The sequence below is a fragment of the Chiloscyllium plagiosum genome, unplaced genomic scaffold (assembly GCF_037043375.1).
Source record: "Chiloscyllium plagiosum isolate Xiang-an unplaced genomic scaffold, Cpla_swu_hap1 HiC_scaffold_48, whole genome shotgun sequence".
In the NCBI taxonomy this organism is placed as follows: Eukaryota; Metazoa; Chordata; class Chondrichthyes; order Orectolobiformes; family Hemiscylliidae; genus Chiloscyllium; species Chiloscyllium plagiosum.
This window is the reverse complement of record NW_028270186.1, coordinates 5,734,904-5,762,891: the sequence shown is the minus strand read 5'-3', so window position 1 is coordinate 5,762,891 and position 27,988 is coordinate 5,734,904. Positions and strand designations below refer to the sequence as shown.

Here is a 27,988-nt window from a genome sequence, read left to right as displayed (position 1 = left end):
TGTGGACCTGACGAGGGAGTCACGGAGGGAGTGGTCTTTCCGGAACACCGATAGGGGAGGGGAGGGAAATATATCCCTGGTGGTGGGGTCCATTTGGAGGTGGCGGAAATGACGACGGATGATACGATCGTATCATCCGACGTCATTTCCGCCACCTCCAAACGGACCCCACCACCAGGGATATATTTCCCTCCCCTCCCCTATCGGTGTTCCGGAAAGACCACTCCCTCCGTGACTCCCTCGTCAGGTCCACACCCCCCACCAACCCAACCTCCACTCCCGGCACCTTCCCCTGCAACCGCAAGAAATGCAAAACTTGCGCCCACACCTCCCCCCTTACTTCCCTCCAAGGCCCCAAGGGATCCTTCCATATCTGCCACAAATTCACCTCCACACACATCATTTATTGCATCCGTTGCACCGGTGTGGCCTCCTCTATATTGGGGAGACAGGCCGCCTACTTGCAGAACGTTTCAGAGAACACCTCTGGGACACCCGGACCAACCAACCCAACCACCTCGTGGCTCAACACTTCAACTCCCCCTCCCTCTCCACCAAGAACATGCAGGTCCTTGGATTCCTCCATCGCCAGACCATAGCAACACGACGGTTGGAGGAAGAGCTCCTCATCTTCTGCCTAGGAACCCTCCAACCACAAGGGATGAACTCAGATTTCTCCAGTTTCCTCATTTCCCCTCTCCCCACCTTGTCTCAGTCCCAACCCTTGAACTCAGCACCGCCTTCCTAACCTGCAATCTTCTTCCTGACCTCTCCGCCCCCACGCCCACTCTGGCCTATCACCCTCACCTTGACCTCCTTCCACCTATCGCATTTCCAACGCCCCTCCCCCAAGTCCCTCCTCCCTACCTTTTATCTTAGCTTGCTGGATACACTTTCCCCATTCCTGAAGAAGGGCTCATGCCCGAAACGTCGATTCTCCTGTTCCCTGGATGCTGCCTGACCTGCTGCGCTTTTCCAGCAACACATTTTCAACCCTGACCATTCAGACAGCCAATGACAGAGAGATTTGGTGACCATACAACTGGAGAGTCAATGAGTCAACACACCCTGAAAGAGTAATGGAACCCCCTTCACTCCTGCTGAAGAACTTACAGAGATGTCCCACAGCCCACTCCCACTCCCAAGTATGGATTCACCAACTCTTCCCAGAGGAATATGGTTGATCAGGCCAGCACTGCACTGCACTGCACTGGATATGGACTGAGATACACCAAACCAGAGAGAGGATTACCTACCCTGGTAAACCTGACCAAGTCCTCATCTGGACCAGGTACTGTGGTATTCTTGATCACCATGAGAGGGCTCACACACACAGTTGGCGGGGGGGGTGGTGGAGGGAGAGAGAGAGGAAGACAGTCAGAGAGAGAGAGAGAGACAGAAAGAGAAAGACAAGAGAGAGAGAGCAGCTTTTTCTGTCCAATGAGGAACATCACTGTCACTCAGCCTGTTGGACATATCCCTCCACACACAGAGTCAGACATGTCCTCTGTAGTCAGTGCCAGCCCACTGTTGGATTCCAGCCAACCGCGTTCTCAAGGGAATGTTACTCAACATGAAGGGAGTCCTGCAGATTTCCCCTTGTCCTTGTCCGCCAGTCAGGGGAACTGTAATGAAACTTTGCTATGGGAAACGTGTGTGTCTGTGTGAATGAGTCAGTTCAGCCCCAGGAAAGCAGCTCCATGAAGGGTGTTGAGAGTGAGTATTAATCTCCCTTGTTTTTCTGAAAGAAGTTGGTGAGTTCTTGCTCCAGCAGCTGGTTGCGTTTCTCTGCCTCCTGCCGTGCCCTGTTGGCATTTTGTAACCGGATCTCCAAGGCTTCATACTGCTTCCCAGCCAGCTCCAGCTCTCGGTTCAGTCGCACCACCTTGGCCCAGACTTCATAATTCTCTTTCTCCAAGCTGGAAAACAACAGCAGGATTGACTGGGTCAGTGTAACACACAGCAGCAGCAGCAGCAACAGCCCTGTCGTTACAGACACAGAGAACCGGGGCTCAGATGAACCCAAAGGTCACCGTGCCACAGGCAAAGGGAGTACCACCACTGGTGTGACTGGGAGGTGAACCCACACTGGGTGGGTGTCACCCAGCAACACAGCCGAGGGAACTGATCCCACACAAGCAGTTGGACACGTTATTCACACTCACCAACTGCCTGGGTAGCTTCCAGCTGTTTCCAGTTGCTGCTGTAAGACAGCTCAGTCTTCCAACATCAAAGGGAATGGTGCTGGGGTGCACAATGGCCACAAGTCTCTTTGTCGCTCACCCCAGCCTCCCTGTCCTGTCCCTTTCCAGCCCTGTCACCTATTCCTATCCCACCTGGGCTGCAGGATATCTCCCATCTCTGGGATCTGATGGAAAGTGGCAGTGTTGAACCACATCACCCTGTTTCTCTGTCTCTCCCTCTGCGTACAGATGTTGCCTGACCAACCAAGGGTTGCCAGCACTTGATAGCTGTGGGTTTTATTTTGGATTGCTGGTTCTGGAGAAGTGTTTTGGCTTTCACACTGTTGACAGTCCAGCTTGGAGGAAATGCATTGAGATAGGGACAGCCCGTCTGTGACAGTCTTGTCCCAGGGACACCAACTCAGTTTGCACTCTAAGTGGGTCACAGAAGGCCACAGCAAATGGTCATTGTACCCCACTCCCTGGACAGGATCATGCAATTCCTCTGATTTGCAGCTCAGCAAAGGATTTGTCCTTTGAGACTGTCACATCTACTTGGATTTCCAGTTGACCCTCGTCCCAATTTGTCATGTGGTGAGGTTTTGCTCCTGTGGGTAGGAAGGACTGTACTTGGACATATTGCTGTTTGTTATTTGTGCTTGACTTTTGAGCCCACTTTTGGCATAACATGGTGAGCCAGAGGACTTAATCCTGTGCTGTACTGACCAATGTTCCACATTCGAGTGCAAAGTCCCTTCACGCCAATGCCAGGCCTTGCACTGGTCTGGTGAGCTCTTTGTTTCATGTCTCACTTTCTGTCTGCACCCTATCTGCAGTTCCTGACCTATTCACCTCACCTCCCACCCACCACCATGACAGCCCCCGGGTCCCCAAATGTGTGTTCGACACTGACCTCGCTATTCTCTCCTCGTAATCCTTCCTCTTGCTTTCAAAGTCCTTCCTCAGGTTGTCCAGCTGTGCCCTGAGCTCTGCTACATCTGTGGCTCTGTGATTTTCCCCTTGGCTCTCTGTGCAGTGTTGGGATGAGTCAGTTGCTGTGTTCTGGCTCGGTGTCTCGTCACAGGGACAAGTAACTGTCAGTCGACAGCTGGGAGGTTCCTGATCCTGAGCATGAGCCACAGAGGCTGTTGGTGGGACCGGTGTGTCACCGGGAGGGGAGAGCTGGAGGTGACAGGGAGCCACAGTTTGCCAGCTATCCTGGGAGAAACTGCGCCTGTGCTTTTCCCTGAGAGGATCCTGGCTGTTCCTGACCGGGGAGCCCTTTGACCATTTCCAGAACTCAATGCTGGACACAGCATCCTCCAAACTGTTGGATGTTCCTGCACATTTCTGCACCGGGAGGGTTTGTGTCCTCTTCCGAGGACTCTCGCTCCAGTTTTCCAATTCATCCTCTGCTGTGCTCACATCACGCTCTTCCTAGGGGCAGGAAAGACATTCCTGTTAACATTCCCATCAATGTGACCAGCCTGCATTCCTGTAGAACATTTCATGGTCCTGACATATCCGAGAGCACCTATCACTGTGGTCCTGGAGTCATACTGAAGGAACAGCGACCAGACAGCTTCCCCCAACGCACGCACACACGGACACACGGACACACACATGCGCGCTCACACACACACACACATATACACACACACACAGACACACACACACGGACACACATACACACACAGACACACACACACACAGACACACATACACACACACACACGGACACACACACACGGACACACATACACACACAGACACACACACACACAGACACACATACACACACACACGGACACACACACACGGACACACACATGCACGCGCACGCACACACACACATATATACACACACACACACACATGGACACACACACACACACACGGACACACACACACGGACACACACACACGGATACACACACACACACAGACACACACACACACACACACGGACACACATATGCGCGCGCGCACACATATATATACACACACACACACATGGACACACACACGGACACACATACACACACACACATGCGCGCACACACACACACACACACACAGACACAGGCACACATATACACACACACACATACATACACGCACACACGGACACACACACACGGACACACACACACACACACAGACACACACACACACACACAAACCAAACAATGTCCTTGTATTTGTTAATCAGACTCAAACTGGACTAGACGGGGGAAATGCAGCAAGGATGTTCCTAATCAGAACCAGGGAGTCATTGGTCACTTAGCATTGAGATGGAGAGAAATGTCTTCACCCAGACAGTGGGGAGACTGTGAAATTCTCAGCCACACCTTTGAATATCTTTGAGGAGGAGTTTGGGCTAAAGGGGTCAATGGGTCATGAGGAGACAGCAGGAACAGGGGACTGCGTTGGATGATCAGCCATGACTGTATTGAATGGGAGGGCAGGCTTAAAGGGCCGAATGGCCTACTCCTGCTTGTATTTTCTATATTTCTCCAACATCAAGGAATGCTGTCAGGCCAGGACATTTTAGAAAAATCTAAAGGACTGCAGATACTGGCGATCTGAACCAGGAACAGAAAATGCTGGAGAAACTCAGCAGGTCTGACAGTATCTGTGGAGTGGTGAGAGAAACAGAGTAAATCTTTCGGGTCCAGTGACTCTTGTTCAGAATGAGATCGGAGCCACATACTTGCCTGTCTCCCCACAGGCGTATGGGAGCTTACACCCCCCCCCCACCCCGATAGCCTGGCTGAGGGACAGTCCGGGTGACAGAGTGGCACCCTCTCTGTCCTGTGCTGAAGTCTAAGGATAGAGATGGGCTGACCCTTGACATTGGGTACTACTGTTGTACCTCTGCTAGAGATCACTGGGAAATCAGAACTGGCCTAAGTGATAACAAAGAGGGGATATGCTGAGACAGAGACAGTAACTTAGCCCCATGTTCTAACCCTGTCCATTGCTGTTGGAGCTGGGTATCCCCTGGATCCCACTTTGCTACTGGGCTTTGACAGAGATCCTGAAGGCTGCTAGCTGTGGCCTGGGGCAGTGACTCAATATGTTCCTGACTCTCCCAGATGGTGTTGAGCTCAGCAGTTGTCAGCTGTCTCTCCCAGTTCCTCAGGACACCACTATCACTGCCTGAAGGTGGACCAGGGGCCATCACAGCTCGTGACTGCAGATCTCAGTCGATATTTACCCTCCTTCACCCCCTGCCTCACTGCACACCCCCTCCTCACTCTGACCCCAGCTCTCTCCCACTCTCTCTCTCTCTGGATCCGAACCCAGCCCAAGGGGAAATATCTCAGAGATCTCCTGGCTCTTCCAGCTCCCACCCTCCTCAAGAAACACGGATTGCTTTGTGTCTGGATCTCCGGCTTCCAAATGCCCTCTCCCCGACTTGCCTCCCCATCCTGGGAGAGTGCCTTTCCAAAGCCAGGCCTGGGATCTCCTGGGGAAAGGCAGGAAGGCCTGTCTGATGAGGCACAGTGGGACGGGCTGTGATGGTGGCAATTCAGAAAGCCTAGAGTAAGCTGCTCAGCGTGATCCACCAGCCTCACCTTGTGTGTTCCTGCTGTCGGTCCTGTTTGGGGGTCAGCAGCTCCCCAGCCCACCATGCTTCGCTGGGCACACATTCTCAAGGAGGGTGAAGGAGGCTTATCCTTGTACTTAGGGAACAGTTCATCATGTCTGCTGATCAGAACAGTCATCAGCTTCTGGATCTGAGGGGTCCCTGTCTCCAGAGAGAGAGAGAGAGAGAGACACACACACACAAAGAGAGTTTCTCATTATTGTCCTGCTGAGCTTTAACAGGGAGACAGCAGCACCTTCCCACCACATGATCAGGACAAGGACAGTAAATACATGGACAGCTCCAACAAGCCCCATACTGGCCTGGCCCAGAAAGGTCTCACGGGCTGACTTCCCACCCTCTCTGCACACTCTCCCAACTCTGGCCTCTGGCACAGCTTCTCTGATTGGAATCAGTCAGGTATTTCCCAGTTGTTGGCCAGGCTTGGTGTCCACAGGCTCACACCCTCAGAGTTGCTCTGACCAGGTTTCTGATCAGCAGTCCTGCAGTGGTTTGAGCTGCAGGGTAATCTCCAGCTGTCAATGCAGGGCTGAGCTCACTGTGGGATCAGGGTTGGGGTCTGAAATCTCACTACTGCTTCTTCCCATTGGTTTCCCCGACCCCTCCAGTCACTGACTGATGCTGCCCCAGTTTTGACTTGAATGTTTGCGAGCCCCATGCTTCTGCCAAATGTGAGCAAGCAACATGAACATTGTGAAGCCTCTGAGGCCCAATTCTATCACCAATCTAAAGTCCGACTGTTCCAAGGAAGGGAACTGCAAGATACCACACCCCAGCAGTCATTGGACATGCATACAGTGGATTCCTGCCAGCTTTCACACCAAGTCACACTATTGGAACATTTCTTTTCCTTTACTCGATTTAACGTGTGAGGGCAGATGGGTAATCTCTTCCTGGAAAAGTTTCACATTCTTTCGCAGGATCTGGGTGTCACTGGCTGGGCCAACATTTGTTGACCATTCCCCAGTTGCCCCTTGAGAAGGTGGGGGTGAGCTGCCTTCTGGAACCACGGTAGACCGTGGGGTCCAGCTTGACCCACAATTCCCTGAGGGAGGGAATTCCAGGATTCTGACCCAACGACAGTGAAGGAACGGCATTATATTTCCAAGTCAGGATGGTGAGGGGCTCGGATGGGAACTTACAGGGAGTGGTGTACCCATGTATCTGCTGCCCTTGCCCTTCTAGATGGAGGTGGTCATGGGTTTGGAAGGTGCTGTCTGAGCATCTTTGGTGAATTGCTGCAGTGTGTCTTGTAGATGGTACACACTGCTGCTACTGAGCGTCGGTGGGGAAGGGAGTGGATGTTTGTGGATGTGGTACCAAACAGGCAGATGATATTCAGCTTCCTGATGGAGCTGGAGCCATGCAGGCCAGTGGAGAATATTTCATGCCATTCTGGATTTGGGCCCTTGGTAATGGTGTGACAATACTGCTCCTTTAACAAGGTTAGGTTGACATTTCTTTTTCAGCGGGGTCATAAAGTCATGGGTTCCGAGGTGTCGGGATTTATCTACTTGAAGAAGTTTTGAAGTTTAATAAAAATCCTTGTCCAACGAAAAGGGAGTGGCCAGTTCTCCCAGCTCAGCTTTCCTCTGGTTTGGTTTGGTTTTCTCAGTCTGGCTGTTCAGAGCTGCTGGTCAAGGTAAGCTGGGAAATCCAAAGAAACAGCAACAGTGGAGGGAGGTTCCATGCTCAATCTCTCTGCCATCTCTCTCTCTCTCTCTCTCTCTCTCCTGTAACAACCTGTGGCTAGTTTTACCTTTTTGCCAAGGGGTTTTTATGGGGATTGTTGCAGCAATTTGAAATAGCATCATTAAATTGGGACAATCTGTTGGGTTTTCAGATAGATGAAGTTATTCTGTATTCTGTTCTCTTTTGTTTGTATTTCATTCAGTAGCCTGTACATAAGTTCTGTTTTGTTTAAAACTAAGTGGTTTGACCAGCTGCATCCCTCCTGGAATATCTACTTTACACCTGCCTAAAACAATCAGCAAAGTTAGGGTCTGGGCTACCTTCTGAAAATGTTTTGAGGGGGTTTGGCCTGGTCCTGCCACTGGGGAGTTCCTGGCCGAGGGAATGCTGTGTCAACACTCTGATGTGTCAGTATCTCTCCACAATGATTAAAGACCCAGCGAGACTCAAACCGATTACCCTCTGGAGCACCGAGTGGTTGTCTCCACTACCTGACAGGGATGTAACGGGCGAGTGAGAATTCAAACAGGTCTCCTGGAAGACGCGAGACCCTGACTTGCCTCTCATGATGGCCACGGGATCTTCGACTTTGGGCTTGAGGAGATTCACCCCGATGACAGTTGCCAGATTGTCCACACTCATTTTATTGATCTTGGAGCTGAGCTGGACCTCATGCAGAAACCTGCCCAGGGGAACAAAATAAAATAAACAAACATTCACTCAGGAACCAATCGTCCGAAACAATTTGGAAAGAACATATTGGTATCAGTGAGACAACAGGACAAAAGGAGGCCATTCCACCCCTCCTCTGCCTGCCAGCTCTTTCCCCAGGTCTGATTTTTTTTGTTCCACTCTCAGCCTTTATCCCGTTTCCTTTTTGAAAGAGCCGGCTGAATTGAATTCCTCCCCCAGTGCCTGGAAGATGGCATCCGGTACATCCACGATCCCTGCATCTACCTTTTTCAGGATCCTCGGATCAGAGCCATAGGGACCAGGGAACTGGTCTGTCTTTAAACCCCACTTGTCTCGTGAGGGTGATGGTATGGAAATCCTACCCCTGAGGATTCCCTAAGGAGTTACCCAGCAAGCGTTCCATGTTGGAGAACCACCTGGGATACTGATATTCTGATACCCAGCCTCAGGGGAAACAATATTGCCAGTGGACTCTCAAAACATTCTCCACCAGTTTCTGACTGTTTGGAATGGATGGGTCAACACTCCCAGGTGGGAAAATCCATCAGATAATCATGTTTCTGGAATGTGACAGGGAAGCACTATTACTTTGTCCATTCAGCCACTGTCATCTATCAAAACCTTGAACACATACTTCCCATCTCTTCCATTTCTTCCAAACTTGACGTTCCTGTTTCCAATCCCACCTGCATTCATTGCCATTCCAACATTCCCACCCCTGTGAACTCCAGACCCCCTTTTACATGATCCACATTGCTCTCTCCTGAGCTCCGCATCACCACCACCACCCCCACCCCCCACCGACTTCCCAGATCCCTTACTGCCACTCTCCCCTCTCTTCTCCCTGTCTCCGAACCCACATCACTCTCTGTTCTGAAGCTGTGGAGAGGCCAAGGTTGGGATGAGAGTGAGTGAGAGTGTGGCATGGTGGGACAGTACCTGCAGATGTAGCTGAGGAGGTTATAGTTCACCTGAGGCAGTAAGGAAATCTGCCTCATCACTTCCTGTTGACCCTGTGGAGAATAGGTTACAGGTCAGATGGATTGTCTCTTCTCATTGTCCATCCTGTGAATGTTTGAAAGAAGATTCTGGTGCAGTTTCAGAGTCTGTGTTCACTGTCCCAGTCTAGGATCTCTGTTGTACTGAGGGGAAAGGTTGTACCAACCAGGCAACATCTCTCAACTGATACCCCTGCCCTCCTTTTCACATCATACATGTCAATCCTACAATCCCAATCACGCCTCTAAAGGACATTGAGATAAGCTCAACACAATACCAATGAGATAACACATTCTGGAGATCTGAAACACAAACACAAAATGCTGGAGAAACTCAGCAGGTCTGGCAGCATCTGCAGAGAGAGAGAGAGAGAAAGTAGAGTTAACAGTGACCCTTCTCCAAAGGCTGTTCCTGTCAGCTGTACTGGAACTTTATCCCCATACCAGCATGTAACAAAACCACACTGCACCAGCTCAACTCCTGACAGGGAGTTACGTGGGCCTGTTCTTCCATTGAGTCAGAGCGATGACAGCTGGCGGGGATTGCTTGAGCCTTCCCAATGTGAAGGTAACATTTCCAGCTCTCTGACCTGTCTGCCCACTGCAGATTCTGCAGAATGAGTTTTTGAGCTCACAGTGTGGCCAGCTTTCATACACCATGTCCCTCAGGGTGACCTGGCTGACATTCAGAAATGCCTGCTTTCTACAGCTAGTCAATGTCTAACACCATCCATACCTTCCTTGGGGTTTCACTGGGGCAGGACAATGACAGCCCCAGTGTTGTGTGATGTCTCACAGTCAGTAAGTCAGGATGCCTTTAGGGGCCATGCCTGTGATATTATCATTGCATCACAGTGTTTGACCTGAAGCCTTAAGGATCACATCCCCCAACTTACCCCGGATCACTAGAAGAATGTGTTCCTTATGGGAACATACTTCTCTGTTCTAACCTCAGATGCTTCATGTTAGCCCAGACACTTGTGTACCTGAGCTATGTCATCTTTCTGTTTTACATTACAGTTAGCTGTAATGATTGTCTGTTGGATCCTTCAATACCAGACATCCACACCCAGCATCTTGTGGTCTGAGCGATGGCATTGTCAAATCAGCTGAAACACCGGGGTGTTGGCAGACCTTCCCTTTGCCCACTGCAAGGCCCCAGCAGGTACACACATTCTCTGTGCAGCTGAGGGTGGGAAACATCAGAGGTTCCCAATGCACCATCACAGTGACAGGTTCTGCCAGACATCCACTGGGAGGAACACAGAATATCAAACTGTAGAGGACAGGAACAGATCCTCCAGCCCACCCGCTGTTGTGCTGAACATGACCTCAAATTAATGCCTGCCCTTGGCCCACATCCCTCCACTCCTTGCATATTGATGTGCTTATTTCAAAGTCCCTTAAACATCCCTCCACCCCGGGCAGTGTGTTCCAGGCACCTACCAGTCTCTGTGTGAGAAATCTGCCCCTCACATCTCCTTTGAACATCACCCCACTCCCCTTCACCTTAAATGTATGCCCCCAAGTATTAGACATTTCAACTCAATGGGAAAAAGATTCTGATCATCAGTTGGCATCTCATAATTTCATCGACTTCTATCAAGTCTCCTCTCAGCCTCTGCTGCTCCAGAGAAAACAACGCAAGCTTTTTCTCAGCTCTCCTTGTAGCTCATAGCCTCTAATCCAGCATCCAGATAAAATCCCAACTGTACCCTCTCCAAGGCCTCCACATCCTCCCTGGAATGTGGTGACCACAACTGACTGCAATATTCTCAGTGTGGTCTCACCAGAGTCTTACACAGATGTAACAATGAACCACAGGATGGTCCATACTGTTTTACTCTCTCCGTCAGCTGTGGTGAGGGACGGTGAACAACACCAAACCCTGTGTCTTTCCAGGACCTGAACCCATCCGAGCTCAGTTCCTCTTCATTCTGAGAATCGGAACCTGGTCATCACTCTGAAACACGCTGGGACTCCTGCTGTAGTCTGTCTGAACACAGTGGCAGTGAGACTGAGAGATTGGGTTCTGTTTCACCAGCACACAGAGCACTGTGGAACACACAGGTCCAGAACATACCTGCTCCTCATCGCTGTTCATGAGCTGGCTGCAAGCCAGGAAGTCTTCATACTGAGACCAGGGGACAACTGGTTCGGGGAGCTCTCTCAGGTACAGCTTAAAGAGAGAGGCTACGGTGTGTACATCAGTGTTCCTGCAAGAGAAAGCAAGTTGCAGTATCTCAAATCCTGAATAGAAAAGGAAGGATTCACAGGAATTCACTCCACAAATAACCCCACAGGTGGCATGACCTACCAAACAACTCAGAAGTTCAGGAGCTCTTCCTCCCATTGACAAAACCCTCACTGTTAGGGGAAGGAATTCAACCCCATGTTTCCCACACTTCAACCTCAAGTGAATTACTGGATCAAATGACTTGGATTCAATGGGAATGATGTGGAAGTTTGTTCACATTAATAACATAAATTGATTGGTGCTCCATCTCCCACCTTCAAAATTCACTCCCTCTGCCACTGACCCTCAGTAGCAGCAGTGTGTACCATCTACAACATGCACAGCAGAAACTCACCAAAGATCCTCAGACAGCACCTTCCAAAGCCATGACCACCTCTATCTGAAAGGACAAGGGAAGCAGGTACATCGGAACACCACCCCCTGCAAGTTCCCCTCCAAACCACTCACCATCCTGACTTGGAAATCTCTCGCCGTTCCTTCAGAGTCACTGGGTCACAATCCTGGAATTCCCTCTCCAGGGGCATTGTGGGTCTACCTACAGCACAGGGACTGCAGTGGTTCAGGAAGGCAGCTCACCCCCATAACTAGGGGCCGGCAATAAATATTGACCCAGCCAGCAACACCCACATGCCAATGCCTGATTGAGTGAGGCTTGAGTATGTGCCTGCTCTCAGGGACAAAGCTAATGGGACCGAGCGAATGTTGTTTTCTCCAATGAACTTATCCCTTCGGTTTGGCCTTGTGTCTGGGCTGAGCTGGGAGAAAGCTGGAGAAGATGGTGGAAATGAGGAGTGTCATGTTTGCCCTGCCCATTTACAGAGCAGGGAGAATACACCCAAAGGCTCTTTATCTGTTTGTCAGTGTTTGTATGCCATGTATTAGGGCTTTGAATGAGTCTCTGGAGAGAGGTAATGTGCAGGGATATGTGGAGATTGGAATTGGTATAATCACAATGGGGTGAGTGGCCTGTGATGTCAGTGGTGCAGAGATTAACTCCTCTCCCCACTGTAGAAAGGTGATGCTTCCCTGAAACACTGCACAATCATTGAGCAGAGAGCTGAGGGGCCAGTGCCCCTATCCTTGCTCCATCATTGGCAAGTGAACCACCACATCCCTCAACAGAACTGTCCTAGTGCTCAGGGTGAACTGAATACACTCAAACGAACCTGTTCTGGAACAGATCAGTGCTCAATCACCCCTTCAGCTTCATCTGAGATCATCCCTGTGAGTGAGGGCTCAGATCACAGTTCTGGCCAAGCTGTGACTGAAATACTTCTGTTATCACAAAATCTTTGGAGGAGAATGACCTTGGCGGACCAAAGTTAGGATCTGGGAGAATTAGTTTTCTCTCTCTCTCTCTATCCCTGTCTCTCTCTCTCTCTCTCTCTCTCTCTCTCTCTCTATCCTCTGCTGAGCTATCCCATCCCGTCCCTGCTCTTTCCAAACTTTCTCTTGCTTAGTTCTCACATTTGCCACCAGTTCCCCTCACGTGCAGAGAGGTTGGTGGGACACTGGTGTCGGGGTTATAATGGGGGAGGAGGAAAAACAAGGTGGTGATATTCTGGACAGCTTCTGTTTATTCCAAGTCTCCTGAGCACAAGCTGCTTGCCAATGTTTCTGTCTTCCTCAGTCTCAGTTCATTCATCGCTCCCTGCAGATGACTGGGAGGACATACATCGTGAGACTCCAGGCATCGGAATGAGATGAGACAGATTGGATGAGCCAATCAATCTTTCCCTGTCCACCCTTCTCTGTCTGTTCATACCATAACGAAACATAGGAACAGGAGGCAGCCATTCAGCCCCTCCAGCCTGTCCCACCATTCAATGGGATCATGGCTGGTCTCAAGCCTAACTCTACTAACCTGGCCCATTTCCCTTTCATACCTATGCTTCACAAACATTTCTCTCTCTCAGATTTAAAGTTAACAACTGTTCCCACATCCACTGGGGTTTGTGCATGAGTTCCAAAGCTCTCCCACCCTGTGTGTGGAGAAGTGCTTCCTGACATCTCTGGCCCACATTCTCAGGCTGTGCCCCCCCCACCCCACCTCTCGAATCCCCAATCAGTGGGAATAGTTTATCTTTATCTTCCCTGTCTTTTTCCTGTTAATATCTCAGCTCACCCCTTAACCTTCCAAATTCTCGAGAAAACGATGGTGCCCACCTGGTGTCTCAGTACTCCACCACTGGGAGGATGATGAAAAATGCTGTGGTGGAGACATTGAAGAGGGACATCAGATGGTTATGGGACGATAATGATGTGTAGGCTTTTGGACAAATGGCATAAGATGGCAGAGCTGGTGCGAGTCATGATGGGCTGAATGGCCTCCTCCTGCCCTATCATGATTCTGTGAATCCGAGTCAAAGAGCACTCGATTCCTTCCAAAGTGAGTTTTGGAAAAGTGTGGAGAGTTCAGAGAGGGAATGTGTGTGTATGAAGCCCCTGTACCCTCTAGAAGGGGGTACCTTGGCTGAAACAATCTATCTGGGATCTAGAGGGAAGGTGTCCCACAGTAAAACTACCAGCAGCAGAGACACATCTCTGTCCAAGGCCATGTTCAATGTGTGTTGGTGATGATGGTGTCTGAGCCATGAACCAGGTGGTTGGTTTGAATTTGAGGACACAGAGTGGGTGATGGCACTATGGCTTTAAGAGTGTGCTTTGCTCTGGTTTCTTTTAGGGAGCGCAACTTGGGGACAGATAGCAAGCAATCTACAAGAAGATAGACAACTGGTGAGGCCTTGGTCTTTTTTAAAAGTTGAAACAATAGAAGCAGCCTGACTGAGTGTTGGAAAGTGTTTATCTGCCTACCTGTCGAAAGAAGGCCTCTCTCCAGAGTCAAAAGCATCTCTCAGTTCTTTCACCTGGTTGTCTTGCCCTGGAAGGCGGAAGATACCTTCCTCATTCAGCCCATGGTTCCGAATGAAGTCTGTGCACTGCTCCACCACCATAGGCACCAGGTGCTGGCCAAACTTCTGCTCATATGCCACCGTCTCTGCCAGACGCTGACCGAAGACAGCTGAAAGAAAAGGAGTTCAGGTGAAGACAGTGATGGGCACTGCACATGTCCTGGGGCTTTTGCTCCAAGGTCCCCCTTATGTGGCTTGGCCCCATTCACATTCATCCAAAGCTCAAAGCCCGGAGCACAGGAGGACCATGCTAGCTCTTTAAAAGAGCCATTGCCCTTCCCTCATCCTTCTCAAGGACCTGCTGATCACATTATCAATGGGATGTTTCCTTCCAGCATGTTCCTCATCCCTCACTCAGGATATGGATTCAATAGCCTCAGACCCACTCACTGAGCCATTTCTCTGAATGGTGTGTGACTGTCTCTAGTCATGGGCACATCCAGATTGGATCCCATGATGCCTGCCTAGATTGAGGATATGTGGGCTCTAAATGTCCGAGCATTATCCCCTCCTTTGGCACACCCTAACTCAGTACAAGACCTGCTTGTGTTGTTGTCCATACATCTCTGCATTTTTTCAGCTGTCCATTCACCATGACAGCATCCAAGTTAACCTTGTGATATCCATTGGAGAGATGTTCTCTGAGCTGCTTCCCAGTATATTCCCAAAGCCTCCACAAACTCCATCTTCTTCTCAAAGGAAACTCACTCTTCACGGCCCCAGGGGAAACGCTGAGCTGTGTCTTTCCTGAAACTATCAGAGGTAGCCAGCTGTAAGCAGCATTCAGGGAAACCTACTCAGTCAGAGAGAGATTGGATTGGATGGTCAACTGGGGGGTATCTCTCATCCCACATCACGGCCAAAGGTCCCATTGGGTGTAATCAGAGAAGTATCTGGGATTTCCTCTGGCCAATCCTGGGTTCTTAACCCAGACCGTGAGTCACATACAAGAACACAGATTATTGGAGCACCTCAGCAGTTCTGACAGTATCTGTGCAATGGGAGACCGAGGTTAAATTTGACTTCTTTATACTCTGCAAATTATCGGGGTCAGAAAGATAATGACTGTTTTGTAGAATCTTACTGTAAGTTAATTTATCAAAGCATTTCCTTACAATCATTAGCAGAAGTAGACCATTCAGCCCATCGAGTCTCAGACACTGAGGTCGTGGCTGACCTGATCACCCACCACTTCCCTTTCCTGCCTTTCCCCCATCGCCCTCGATTCCCCCTCCCTCCCCTCTGTCTCAGCCTTTAGTGACCCAGCCTCGCCATCCCTCTGCGGGAGAGGATCCCACAGCCTCACTCCCCTCAGAGAGGAGAAATTCCTTCACATCTCTCTCTCAGTGGGTGACCCCTTTCTCTGAGAGTACACCCTCTGGTCCCAGACTCTCCCACAAGGGGGAACAACCTCTCCATATCCCTTAGGGTCTTGTACATTTCAGCAAGGTCTCCTGTCATTCCTCTGAGCTCCAGTGAGTACAAGCCCACCCTACGCAAGCTGTCCTCATAAGAGAGTCCCTCCATCCCCAGGATCAGCCAAGTGAATCTTCTCTGGACTGCCTCCAATGGCCAGTCTATCCTTCCTTTGAGAAGGGGCTGAAAACTGTTCATAGGATCCCAGTTGGGGTTTGAGTAAGGCCTGGGAGAGTTTGGTGAAAACCTGCCTATTTTTATCCTCCAATTGAGAGTGGGCCCTTAGCGACTGGGTCTCCTGAAGCCTCTTGCCAGCTGGTGATCACATTCCTGAAGGAAAGCCATGCTTCCCATGAGGATGGTACGGCAGTGTGGGGAACTGAGAGGCTGGCATGGTCTGGTCTGGCAATGAGTGGTTATCATGGACGTATGTGTTGTTGAGGGGTGGGCTGCTCTGAGTTCTCAATGCAGCTGTACCAGCCAAGAGCATGGGCAGTAGTGCACTGATGGGGTGCCAATGGCATCACGGCCATGTGACTGGATGAACAATCCAGCTTCCTGTTCTGAGGACATGGCCAGCTGGAGAGAAATCTGCAGAGGTGACCCCATTGATGCCCATGACATTGCTATTAAAGACCCAGTCTGGTTCATCCATGTCCTTTAAGGAAGGTCATCTACCATCCTCACCCAGTCTGGGTTGGCATGTGACTCCAGGCCCACAGTGGGATGGTGGTCTCGCTGATGACCCGAACACCCCATCAATAGACAGAACCAGAGGCCATCCCTCTGTAAACATGCTGAGTGAAACTCTTCGCCTCAGAGTGATGTGAAACAAGGAGGGGCAAAGACAAGGATACACTGGAGAGAAGTTCCAGAGGATAGTGTGGTACCTCCACTGGACAGCGTTCCCATGGCCCGGCGAATCACTTTCACCCAGTCTTCCATTTCGTTCTGTGAATTGGCCATCAGCACATGGGAGTCCTGAACACCTCCTGTCCGCTCACGGTCACTGGAGCCCACTGTAAGACATCACATGGGGAGAAATGTTAGCAAACAGCAGGCTTTTCAATCCACTACCACTGACCCGCCAACCGGCTTCAGATTGGTGGTCACCTCTTCAGTCACAATCACTCAATAACAACGGATATCGCCAGGTCTGACAGTCTGGCAGTCTCAACAGCAAATGGAAATAACACCGGTTAGTATCCAGTGAGAATAGGGACTGTGCGACTTCAGTACCATCACCAGAGGAACAATGATGCAATTGTATGACGTGCATCAGATGTAGTCTCTGGTCGTTCTGAACAGATTGTGTGTTGGAATTATACAGGGCAGTGGGAAAGCCACACCTGGTATATTGTGTACAGTTTTGCTCACCTTATCTGAGGAAGGATGTCCTTGCTAGAGAGGGAATGCAGTGGAGGCTTACCAGATGCTGGTCTGTAGGATTATCGTCTGAGGAGAGATTGAGTCGGTTCAGACTGTATTCACTGGAGTTCAGAAGGATGAGGAGGGATCTCAAAGGAAGTTATAAAATAGTGAGAGCAATTGGCAAGGTAAACCCAGGGACGGTGTTCCCAATGGCTGGGCGAGTCCAGAAACAAGGGTCATTGGTTGAGGATAAAGGATAAACCTTTAGCGCTGAGATGATGAGAGATGTCTCTATCCGAGACTGGTGAACCTGTAGAGTTCATTCTCCCAGAAAGCAGTTGAGGCCAAGATACTGTGATTTTAAGAAGGAGGTAGATGCAGCTGCTGTTGCTGAAAGGGATCAGGGTTGGGGAAGAGGGCGGATTAGGCTATTGAGATCGATGATCAGTTAGGATCAGATTGAATGGCAGGACAGGCTTCAGGGGTCAAATATCCTACTCTTGTTTGTATAAGAGCATCGAACCAGAATGAGGCCATTCAACCCATCGAAAATGCTCCACCATTCCATCATGGCTGATATGTTTCTGAACCCCATTCTCCTGTCTCCTCCCCATAACCCTTGACACCCTGACTCATCAGGAACCTATCTATCTCTGTCTTAAATACACTCAGTGACTTGGCCTCCAGAGTTTCACAGATTTCCCACCCTCTGGCTGAAGAAATCCCCCCTTGTCTCAGTTCTAGAGGGTGGTCCCTTCAGTCTGAGGCTGTGCCATTGGGTCCCAGTCTCTCCCACTGGTGGAAACATCTTCTCCATGTCCACCCTATCCACACCTCTCAGTATCCTGTCAGTTTCCATCACATTCCCCCTCATCTGTCTGAACTCCGATTACAAACCCAGAGTCCTCACCCTCTCCTCACATGACACGCCCTTTCTCCTGGGGATTATTCTTGTGACCCTCCTCTGTATCCCCTCCAACTTCCTTCGACAGGGGACCCAAAACTACTCACAATATTCCAAATGTGGTCAGCCCAGAGCCTTAGACAGCCCCAGCAGTAAATCCCTGCTCTTGTATTCCAGCCCAGTTGAAATGAATGCTAACATTGCATTTATCTTCCCAACTGCCCACTGACCCTGTAAGTTAATGTTAAGGCAATCCTCAATCCCCTTGTGTTTCAGATTTCTGAAGCCTTTCCCCAGTTTGAAAAGAGTCTATGCCTCTATCCTTCCTACCAAACTGAATAACCTCACACTTTCCCACATTGTATATCATCTGCCACATCTTTGTGCACTCTCCCAGCCTGTCCAAGTCCTTCCACAGCCTCCCTGTTTCCTTGACACTACCTGTCCCTCGACCTGTCTTTGTGTCACCTGCAAACTCAGCATCAATGTTTTCAGCTCCTTTGCCCAGATCGTTGGTGTATAACGTGAATAGCTGTGGTCCCAACACTGAACCCCTGAGGAACTCCACTAGTCACCGGCTGCTATTCCTGAGAAAGACCCCTTTCTCCCCACTATCGGCCTTCTGCCAGTCAGCCGATCCTCTATCCATGCCAGTACCTTGCCCCTAACACCACGGGCTCTTACCTTACTCAGCAGCCTCCTGTGCAGCATCTTATCAAAGGCCCTCTGGAAATCCAAGTCGATCACACCCACTGGCTGTCCTTTGTCTAACTTACTCCCTCTCTCCTCACAGAATTCAAACAGATCTGAAAGGATGACCTCCCGATGATGAGGCCAGGTTGACTCAATCCGATTTTACTGTGCAATACCAAATAATCCACAATCTCATCCTAAATAAATCTTCCCAATGACCAAGGTCAGGCTAACTGGCCTATAAATTTCCATCTTCTGCTTCCCTCCCTTCTTAAACAGGGGTCTTAAATTGGCCATTTTCCACTCCACTGAGACCCTCCCTGACTCCATTGATTCCTGAAAAATCATCGCCAATGTCTCTGCGATCTCCTCCGCTATCTCCCTCACAACTCTGGGGCGTAGTCTAACTTGTACTGGTGAGTTATCCAGCTTCAGTTTCAGTTCCCCAGCACCACCTTAGTGCTGGCCACAACACTCAGCTCTGCCCCCTGACTCTTGAAGTTCTGGTATGCTGCTGGAGTCTTCCACTGTGAAAATTGATGCCAAGTTTCTAATCGATTCATCTGCCACACCTTTGTTTCCCATTGCTGCTTCTATAGCCTCAAATTCCAGTGGTTAAAATCTCCCCTCTTGCCTCTCTCACTTACCTTTAAATATTTTAAAAAAACAAATTTATTTTGTATTATGAGCTAACATATGCTCATATTTCACCTTCTCTTCCCTTAGTGCTTTCTAACTATTCTTTTAAAGGCTTCTCAATCCTTTGCCTCCCACTAACTTTCACCAGATTGCATGTTTTTCTTTTGGTTTTTATCTTGTCCCCTGACTTCCCTCATTAGCCATGGTTGCCTCGTCCTACCCTGAGTCTGTTCCTTGGGATGAATGGGTCTGATGTGCCTTCCGTATTACCCTGGAAATGTGTAGCATTGCTGTTCCAATGTCCTCCCTGCAGGGGCACGCCTTCCAATTGATTCCCTGGTGTTCTTGTCATTCCTTTACTCAGCTGTAATATTGTCCCATCTGATTCCAGCTTCTCTCTCCCAAACTGCAGGGTCAATTTGATCATATTATTGGTCATTGTCCCCTCGGGGCACCTTCACCATCAGCTCCCTAATCCAGTCCGTCTCATGACACCCCACCAAATCCAGAACTGTCTGTCCCCTCATGGGCTCGACCACAAACTGCTCTAAACAAAAATCCATCACAAGGACATTCCAAATTCCTTTTCTTGGGATCTGCTTCCAACCTGATTTTCCCAGTTCACCTGCACACCGAAGGACCCCATCATTGCTGTAATACAGCCTTTCTTCCATTGCCTTTTCTACCTCTTGATGTAATTTCTTCCCCACCTCCTGCCCACTGCTCGGATACAACCCCCATCAGCGTGTTTTTCCCTCGGCGGTTCCTCAACTCTGTCCCCACAGATTCTCCACTTTATGTCTGCGTATTACTTCTTGCTATTGATTTAATTTAATCTCATACAAACAAGGCAGGCCCACCACCTCTGCCCATCTGCCTGTCCTTTCGTTAGGATGTGTATCCTTGGATATTTAGTTCCCAGCACAGATCCCCTTACGGCCACGTCTCTGTGATACCCACAACATTTTCAAACTGCCCTACCCTGCTGATTTTCCTTGTTTCACATACTGCATGTATTTAAGTACAGCACATCCCCAATGTTTTTCCATTTCACCCTCAGCTGTTTGAACAGGTTACCCCCATGGGACACACTGCTGTCACCCTGCCAGAGGGTGAAGGAAGGAAGCTGTGTATTTCTCCATTGAACTCTGCTGTTCATGTCCTCGAGTCAGTGGAAGGAGTGGAAAACCACCACAGTGGGGAGTGAGGGGCTTGGAACGATCAGCCACAGCACATGGTCAGAAAACTACTTGGCTGGGTGTGATTTTGGGCTGGAAACTGCCGCTGATGGTCAGGGCTCATGGAGACACTGTTGGGAGGCCAGTGGTAAAAGAACCTGGGGGCAGGGAGGGGCTACAGATTACTGGGGGGAAATCTCCTTCTGGCTCTGCCCCTGGGACCTGGACCTCAGACCCCCCCCCTGGGGGATGTCTGTACTTAGGTGGTCCCAGATGGCCAGCACACAGTGCCCACTAGGTAGCACGGGAGCCGGAGTCAATCATCTCCCTCCAACACAGTGTCCCATGGCTCTATTTCTTTTCAAGGTTCGGTTACAGTAAAACCCCTGTTCCCACCGCCCCCCCCCCTCATCAGCCAGTTGATGAGTTTGTTGGATTGACAGGTGTAGAGAAAGGGACTGCCCCTTTAAGAAGCTAATCCTTTGGTGATGTGTTTGATTGATTTATTGATGCTCAAGTTGGGATAAATAGGGCAATTGGCTGGGCTCAGGCTGGTTTTGGAGGGTGGGAGTAGGGGGGAGGGGGTGTTATAGGTTTGCTGGGAACAGGACAAAGGGAGTTGTTTCTACTGTTTATACCCATCACTATGGAGCTGGGATCCATGCACCAAAGGGTCAGCCATTGACTATGGAGGGCTGGGTTGTGTCCCCACTGTGGGTGGAGGAGGTCTGTGAACCTGGGGTGATCTTTCCCCTGCACAGCAATGAAGGCTCAGTTTAGAATTGCATGAGTTTTATTGCGACATGTGAGTACAGTGGAAAGCTTACAAGTCAGCAATTAAGGTGCCATCTTAGATGCAGACGTACACATGCATAAGTACAAACTCTGAGGAGAAACATCAGTTAGGAAAATGAAGAAAGAACAAGTGCAGCATTCCAGACAATCAAAAGTACAAAATCACCCCAATCAATTAGAAAATAGCAGAGAGAAGCTCTGAGGGAGTGGTGGAGGGAGTGGTTAATTGCAACATTTAAGAGGCATTTGGATGGGGATATGAATAGGAAGGGTTTGGAGGGTTATGGGCCGGGTGCTGGCAGGTGGGACTAGATTGGGTTGGGATATCTGGTCGACATGGACGGGTTGGACCGAAGGGTCTGTTTTCATGCTGTACATCTCTATGACTCTAATAACAGTCCTTGCTTGAGAAACCAATGTTTTAAAAAAAGACAATTTGAGACAAAGTCCTTTTTGTCCATTTGCCAGCTCTCAGCAGTGATTGTATATGTTCAGGACAGAGACACTAACACAAGGGGAGAATGGAGAATGGTTGGGTCAAGTGGAATTAATGTGAAAGAGCAGCAGAGTTGGTGATGGTGATTGTAAACTGGACAGCAGGCTTCAAGGTTGGCCTTTCCCTGTCTGTGTGCACTCAGCATGGATTGATACTGAGGGAGGTTCTCCCTGAGAGGAGCTCACCCCCCCTGTACAGTGAGGGACAACCTGAAGGCAGTGAGGATCCCACAGCACACCATGTGGTCTCCCAGAGCTGTGGGTGTACTGAAAGCCCCCCCTCTCTCTCTCTCTCACACACACACACTGCACCCATTTAAGAAGCTGGTAGTCTCCATCAAACTCTCCAGGGTTCTGAGTAAATGCCCCTGCCTCCTGCCCACCCTTGCTCTGCAGCTTGCCCACTCAGAGGGCATAGCCACCCACCTCAGGGAAAGGCCCTGAGCCTTGTCACCTTCCATTGGAGTGAAAGTGCTCCCTCTGAATTTCAGGCACACACACAGGGATCTGCTTTAGGATTAAGCAGTTTGAGGCTGGGGGTGGGGGGGGGTTGAGGAGCTCTCCTGAACAAACGCCTGTTGCGAACTCTGGGACTCGGAGAAAGGAACATTGCTGTGAGTGAGGTATACCTTTCCTGTTGACTTATCACTGAGGGCTGGTGGTACACATCAAGCTGTTCCCCTTCATACTGCCTCCCACAGGGCCACTCTCTGTGAAGCAGGAGGCTGCCAACGTTTCACACGGAGACCACATCCTGTGCAGTTTCGGAGTATGCTTCGTGGCTTGTTTGCCTGTGTCAGAGGGAGTCTCAGACAGGATGCCTGCTTCTGTGTGTATGTGTGCGTGTGCATGTCCTACCTCTGCAGCCAGCCTCCAAGGTTTGGAAATGAATTGACCCTCCTTTCCCCCCTCGGCCCAGGTGTGTCTCTGTGAGTCTAGCCTAACTGACTGCCCACAAAACGACAGCAAGCCGCTGAGCGACTGAAAAGCAGCACATGGAGCTGACACTGTTCTCACCTTCGGGTGAGAAGAGTAAGGGAGAGCAGGAGTGATTGCAGGATGCTGTGGCTAGAGTCTGAGATGTATCCAGCTCTGTCCTGCTCGAGGCCATGGGCAGTCGAGTGTTTGGTGAGATTAGTCTCTCCCTGTGGCTGGCTATCCCCGACAGCACGGTGTGACTCTGCCCTATCCTTTTTCAGCATCAAGCTACTGGCCTTGTTTTGATAGAGTCATGCAGCAAGGAAACAGACCCTTCGGCCCAACCAGTCCATGCTGACCATAATCCGAAAATAAACTAATCCTAACTGCCTGCTCCTGGCCCAGATCCTTCTGAAACCTTTCCTGCTCATGTCATTGTCTGAACATCTTTTAAACACTATAACTGGATCCACATCCACCACGTCCCCTGGCAGTTCATTCCACACGTGAACCACCCTCCGTGTAAAAAAAAAAGTTGCCCTCACATCTTTCTTATGTCTGTTTTCTCCAAAAACATGCCGCCTAGTTTTGAAATCCCCCACCCGAGGGAAAAGACACCCACCATGAAGTTAATGTGAACTCCGTTATTTTATAAAGTTGTATAAGGTCGCCTCTCAACCTCCTCCACTCCAGCCTTTGTGAAACCATTGAGGCACGCCCAGGACCTGGGTGTCTCTTCTCTGCCTGTCGTGCTTCAGTTTCAGATTTCAGTCAGGCCTGAGAGCAGAGGGGGAGAGATGGAAGAGGGTCAGGGAAGGAAGTTCAGAGCTGGGAGCCCTGGTCTCAGCATCAGACAGGGTAATAATGGTAATCAGGAAGTGGTCCTCAATAATGATAAAGAGATTAACGAAGATAAGGATTTTGGTGAGGGGGTTATAGATAAGGATATTGAAGGGATAAGAACGGAAGTAGATAAATAATAAGGAAGAAGTGAGGATATAGGGAAGGTAGAAATAAGTAATAAATCATTAAATGAATTATTGGACATTATTGAGGACAAGATTAGTAAGAGTAAATGGGTAAGAATGAGTGGAGGTGATATTGTTATGGAAGAGATAATTAAGAATTTAAATATTAGAAAGGAGAATAAAAAGAAACATAAAAGTAATAAATGAAATAGTGGCTCAGATAGTAATAGGCAGAAAGCTAAGACAGTGCCCAATAACGCCAAGAAAGGATATAGTAAGAAGAAAGGGGTGTTTAAACAAACTCTGATGTTATATAAAACTAAGAGGCAATATTTAGCAAGGATGCTAATGGGGGCCCCAAATAAATGTTTGCCCCCTGAGCAAAGAACAATTGGAACAATACTTTGACGAAAGATTATCAACTCCCAACGATAAGAATAATTTAGGAGGGTTAGCCAAATACAGGGGTAATGGGGACGGTACCCTGGGTGATATGCTGATCGGTCATGTCTCGGTGGAAGACGTCAATCAGGCCATTAAGGCGATGGACGTGAAAACTGCGGCAGGGTCAGATCAGATGTCACTCAGGGATATGGTTGGAATATTTAATAAAGATAACAATACTATACCCAGATTATTTTCTATTTGGCTTAAAATGGCTAAGATCCCAGAAATAATGAAAGTTAGTAGGACTGTATTAATCCCTAAGGTTAATGATGAAGAAGGGCTAAAGGATGTTAACAATTGGCAACCTATCACAATAGGGCCAATTTTATTAAGACTCTTCACTAAAATAATGGCTTAGAGATTGCGTAAGGCAATAGAACTAAGTAAACGACAAAAGCGGTTTCTCACTGGGGTATCGAGCTGCGAGGAGAATATTCAGATTCTCGAAAATATCATTCATGGGGCCAAGAGAAACAAAAATGATTTAGTGATAGTTTTTGTTGATCTGGCGAAAGCTTTTGATACAGTGGGACATAAATTAATAGCTAGTGCCCTGAAGAGAGTACAGCTCCCTCCCGAAGTTATTAAATTAATTATAAGTTTATAATTCAACAGTGGTTGAAGGTTTTAATTGTAAAACTAATCCAATAAAAATTTTAAAAAGGGGTTAAACAGGGTGACTCACTGTCACCAATACTTTTTAATATTATAATGGACCCTCTAATTAGTACGATAGAAGAGAGTAAAAAGGGATTGTTTTTAGGACCAGATGGTTCAAGTCACCACTCTGCCTCCCTGGCATTTGCAGACGACATTGCATTGGCTAGTCAGTCATATGAAGGGATGGCTTATAATTTAAAACTCTTAGAAAGATTTTGTAGGAACACTGGTTTGGAGGTGAATGTCAAAAAGACAAAAGGATTTTATTTTGTCTATAAAAACAAAACGTTTATTTATAATAATAGGCCATACTGGAAACTTAACGATGGACTAATACAGTTTATAGAGCCGGGTAAAATCGATAAATATTTAGGGGCTAAAATTGACCCATGGATTGGGATTAGCCAATCCCACTGGGAGTTGCAATTTGGAGATTGGACAGGCAATCTCAAGAAAGTCTTTTTAAAACCAGTACAGAAATTTGAAATTGTAAAGTCGTATTTTATCCCCAGGTTATATTATTACCTTATTTTATCCGAAGCATCCCCAAATTATTTCAATAAATTAGACACTTTAATTAAAAACACAGTTAAGGAAATATTACATGTCCCACAATCCATCACGGATGGATGATTATATACTAAAAATTGTGATGGTGGGTTAGGGCTAACTAAATTATCTCTCTTTATTCCAATTGCTATTTTAAGAAATCTCGAGATGTTGTACGATTCCTCGGATGAAATTTTACATGCCTCATTTTCTTTCGAGGGAACTAGTATTATATCTAAAATGCAAAACTTAAGGAAACTAAATAATTTAAAAGAAATCTGGAATCCACAAATTAATGAGCAAATTGGATGAAATAGAGGGTAATGAAAGTATGAATAATGGGCTTGAGGAATACAGCAGCTGGAAAATGTGTTGCTGGAAAAGCGCAGCAGGTCAGGCAGCATCCAAGGAACAGGAGAATCGACGTTTAGGGCATGAGCCCTTCTTCAGGAATGAGGAAAGTGTGTCCAGCAGGCTAAGATAAAAGGTAGGGAGGAGGGACTTGGGGGAGGGGCGTTGGGAAATGCGATAGGTGGAAGGAGGTTAAGGTGAAGGTGATAAGGTGAGGGCCTGAAGAAGGGCTCATGCCCAAAACATCGATTCTCCTGCTCCTTGGATGCTGCCTGACCTGCTGCACTTTTCCAGCAACACACATTTTCAGCTCTGATCCCCAGCATCTGCAGTCCTCACTTTCTCCTTGAGGAATACAGCAGTAAGCATTCTAACGACTGGAGAGATATTGAAATGCAAAAATGGATGGCTCTGCCATGTCAAGGGGCAGGCATCCATCACTTTAAAAAGACTGGATTTCCAATAATTGGTTACAAGAAATCCAATATATGAAGACATCTAAAGTAATCAACTCAATTTTATTCCCAACCAGAGCGTCATTGAACTACGGAAGGCCTTTTAATATTAAACATTGCAGGAGATGGTAATGTATCACAGAAACTGTGGCACATATTTCAGGCTGGTGCCCTTTTGTTAAAAATATGAGGATTAAAAGACATAACAGGATAGCAGTGGAAATAACAAAGTATGTCAAAGCAAAGGGATGGACAACGTATATAGAGCCGCGGATAAAAGGCAAAGAAGGGAAACTATGGATTGTGGATTTGATTTTTAAAAAGGAACAGCAAGTAATTGTGATAGATGTGAGGATTAGATCAGATACTTAAATAAACTCACTCAAACAGGCATGGGAAGAGAAGACTACTAAATATAAACATCTGGAGGAAGAAATGGTAACTTTTACCAAGGGATCGATAGTATCCTTTTATGGTTTTGTGATGGGAGCCTGGGGGAAATGGTATGAGAAAAACAATGAAAAACAATGAAAGCCCTCGGGGCTGAAAAGTGTAAAACATTTGCACGGACCATCACAAACCTTGTGTTGTCTTTGACCCTTCAACTGTTGAGAATTTTTATGATTCGGAGATGCCGGTGTTGGACTGGGGTGGACAAAGTTACAAATCACACAACACCAGGTTATAGTCCAACAGGTTTAATTGGAAGCACTAGCTTTCGGAGCGATGCTCCTTCATCAGGTGGTAGTGGAGGGCTCAATAATTTTTATGGACTCTTAGGACTTTTATAGATCCTCCGTTAGACATAATTTAATTACATTTGAAATTATTTTTAATTTTTATTTAATTTTTAAGTTTAGAATTTTAAATAGGTTTTAGAAATAATTTAGTTTAATCTTAAGTGTTATTTTAGTAATAAAGTTATTGTATTTTAGTCACTGAGTTAAGGGTGGAGAGTAAACTGGGTGTTAATAAAATAAATTTTCACTCTGCACAACAAATGATGAGCGGGTGATTAAATTAACCAAACGGTCGATTTACCCATGCTCAATCCTCACCTTACCCGTATTTTGCTTCACAATATCTTATCCCGTTCCCTGTAAGATCACTTGGCTGTGGCTAGCTACGTCGGGGTGTCATTACATGATGAAGATGCAGTGGCAATGTGGGCTGCCAGGTAGCACTGAGAGGGGCAAGGCCCCCTTGGGACTGATGCTGAACCCATCTATCACTGACAGGGATTGGGTGGGGGCTGATGGCTTGTGAAGAGACCCCTTTGTGGGTCTGCTCCATGTCCAAACAATGGGCCACAATGGGGGATGCTCAGACCTGCCTGCCTCCCCCTCACCTCACCTTCCTGTCCCTGCCCAGGAATGTTCCTCCGAGATGGCCAGAGCTCCCAGCTGGGAGAGTGAATTGGCAGGGTGGGGGGAAATATGTACACAGGGGTTTCTGACACAGAGAGAGACAATACCTGGAGTGATTTCAAAGAGGAATTTTCCTGGATCATCCGGGTTAGCTGGTAGTTCATTCACCTTGCAGTCCTGGAGCACAATGTAGCCCTGGAAAAGACACAGATTTAGTGACTGCATCACCCAGTCCCTGTGTATAAATAACAAGAGCCTGCAGTCACAATATCCCTCTGATTGATTAACAAAAGACCAAAGCAGTGCCAAGGCGATGCTTCCCCACCCACTCAATGACACTGACCCTGGGGAAAGGTTACAGATCACCCAGATCACGCTGTGTCTGCAGGATACAGATCACCCAGATCACGCTGTGTCTGCAGGATACAGATCAC

At 48.4% G+C, this 27,988-nt stretch overlaps 1 protein-coding gene across 1 annotated transcript in view; it reads right to left on the bottom strand.

Moving 5' to 3' along the window:
• Nucleotides 1–956: 956 nt before the first annotated feature.
• The window catches only part of LOC122543051 (rho GTPase-activating protein 25-like), a 45,592-nt gene continuing 18,560 nt past the window's right edge, over nucleotides 957–27,988 (bottom strand). The window contains exons 3-11 of the mRNA XM_043681248.2: nucleotides 27,662–27,749; nucleotides 16,655–16,783; nucleotides 14,251–14,458; nucleotides 11,263–11,395; nucleotides 9,121–9,194; nucleotides 8,049–8,170; nucleotides 5,765–5,937; nucleotides 3,097–3,620; nucleotides 957–1,919 (exon numbers count right to left, since the gene is read on the bottom strand). Of these exons, the coding sequence (XP_043537183.1) occupies nucleotides 1,724–1,919; nucleotides 3,097–3,620; nucleotides 5,765–5,937; nucleotides 8,049–8,170; nucleotides 9,121–9,194; nucleotides 11,263–11,395; nucleotides 14,251–14,458; nucleotides 16,655–16,783; nucleotides 27,662–27,749 (1,647 nt within the window). The 3' untranslated portion in view covers nucleotides 957–1,723. The remainder of the gene's footprint in view (nucleotides 1,920–3,096; nucleotides 3,621–5,764; nucleotides 5,938–8,048; nucleotides 8,171–9,120; nucleotides 9,195–11,262; nucleotides 11,396–14,250; nucleotides 14,459–16,654; nucleotides 16,784–27,661; nucleotides 27,750–27,988) is intronic.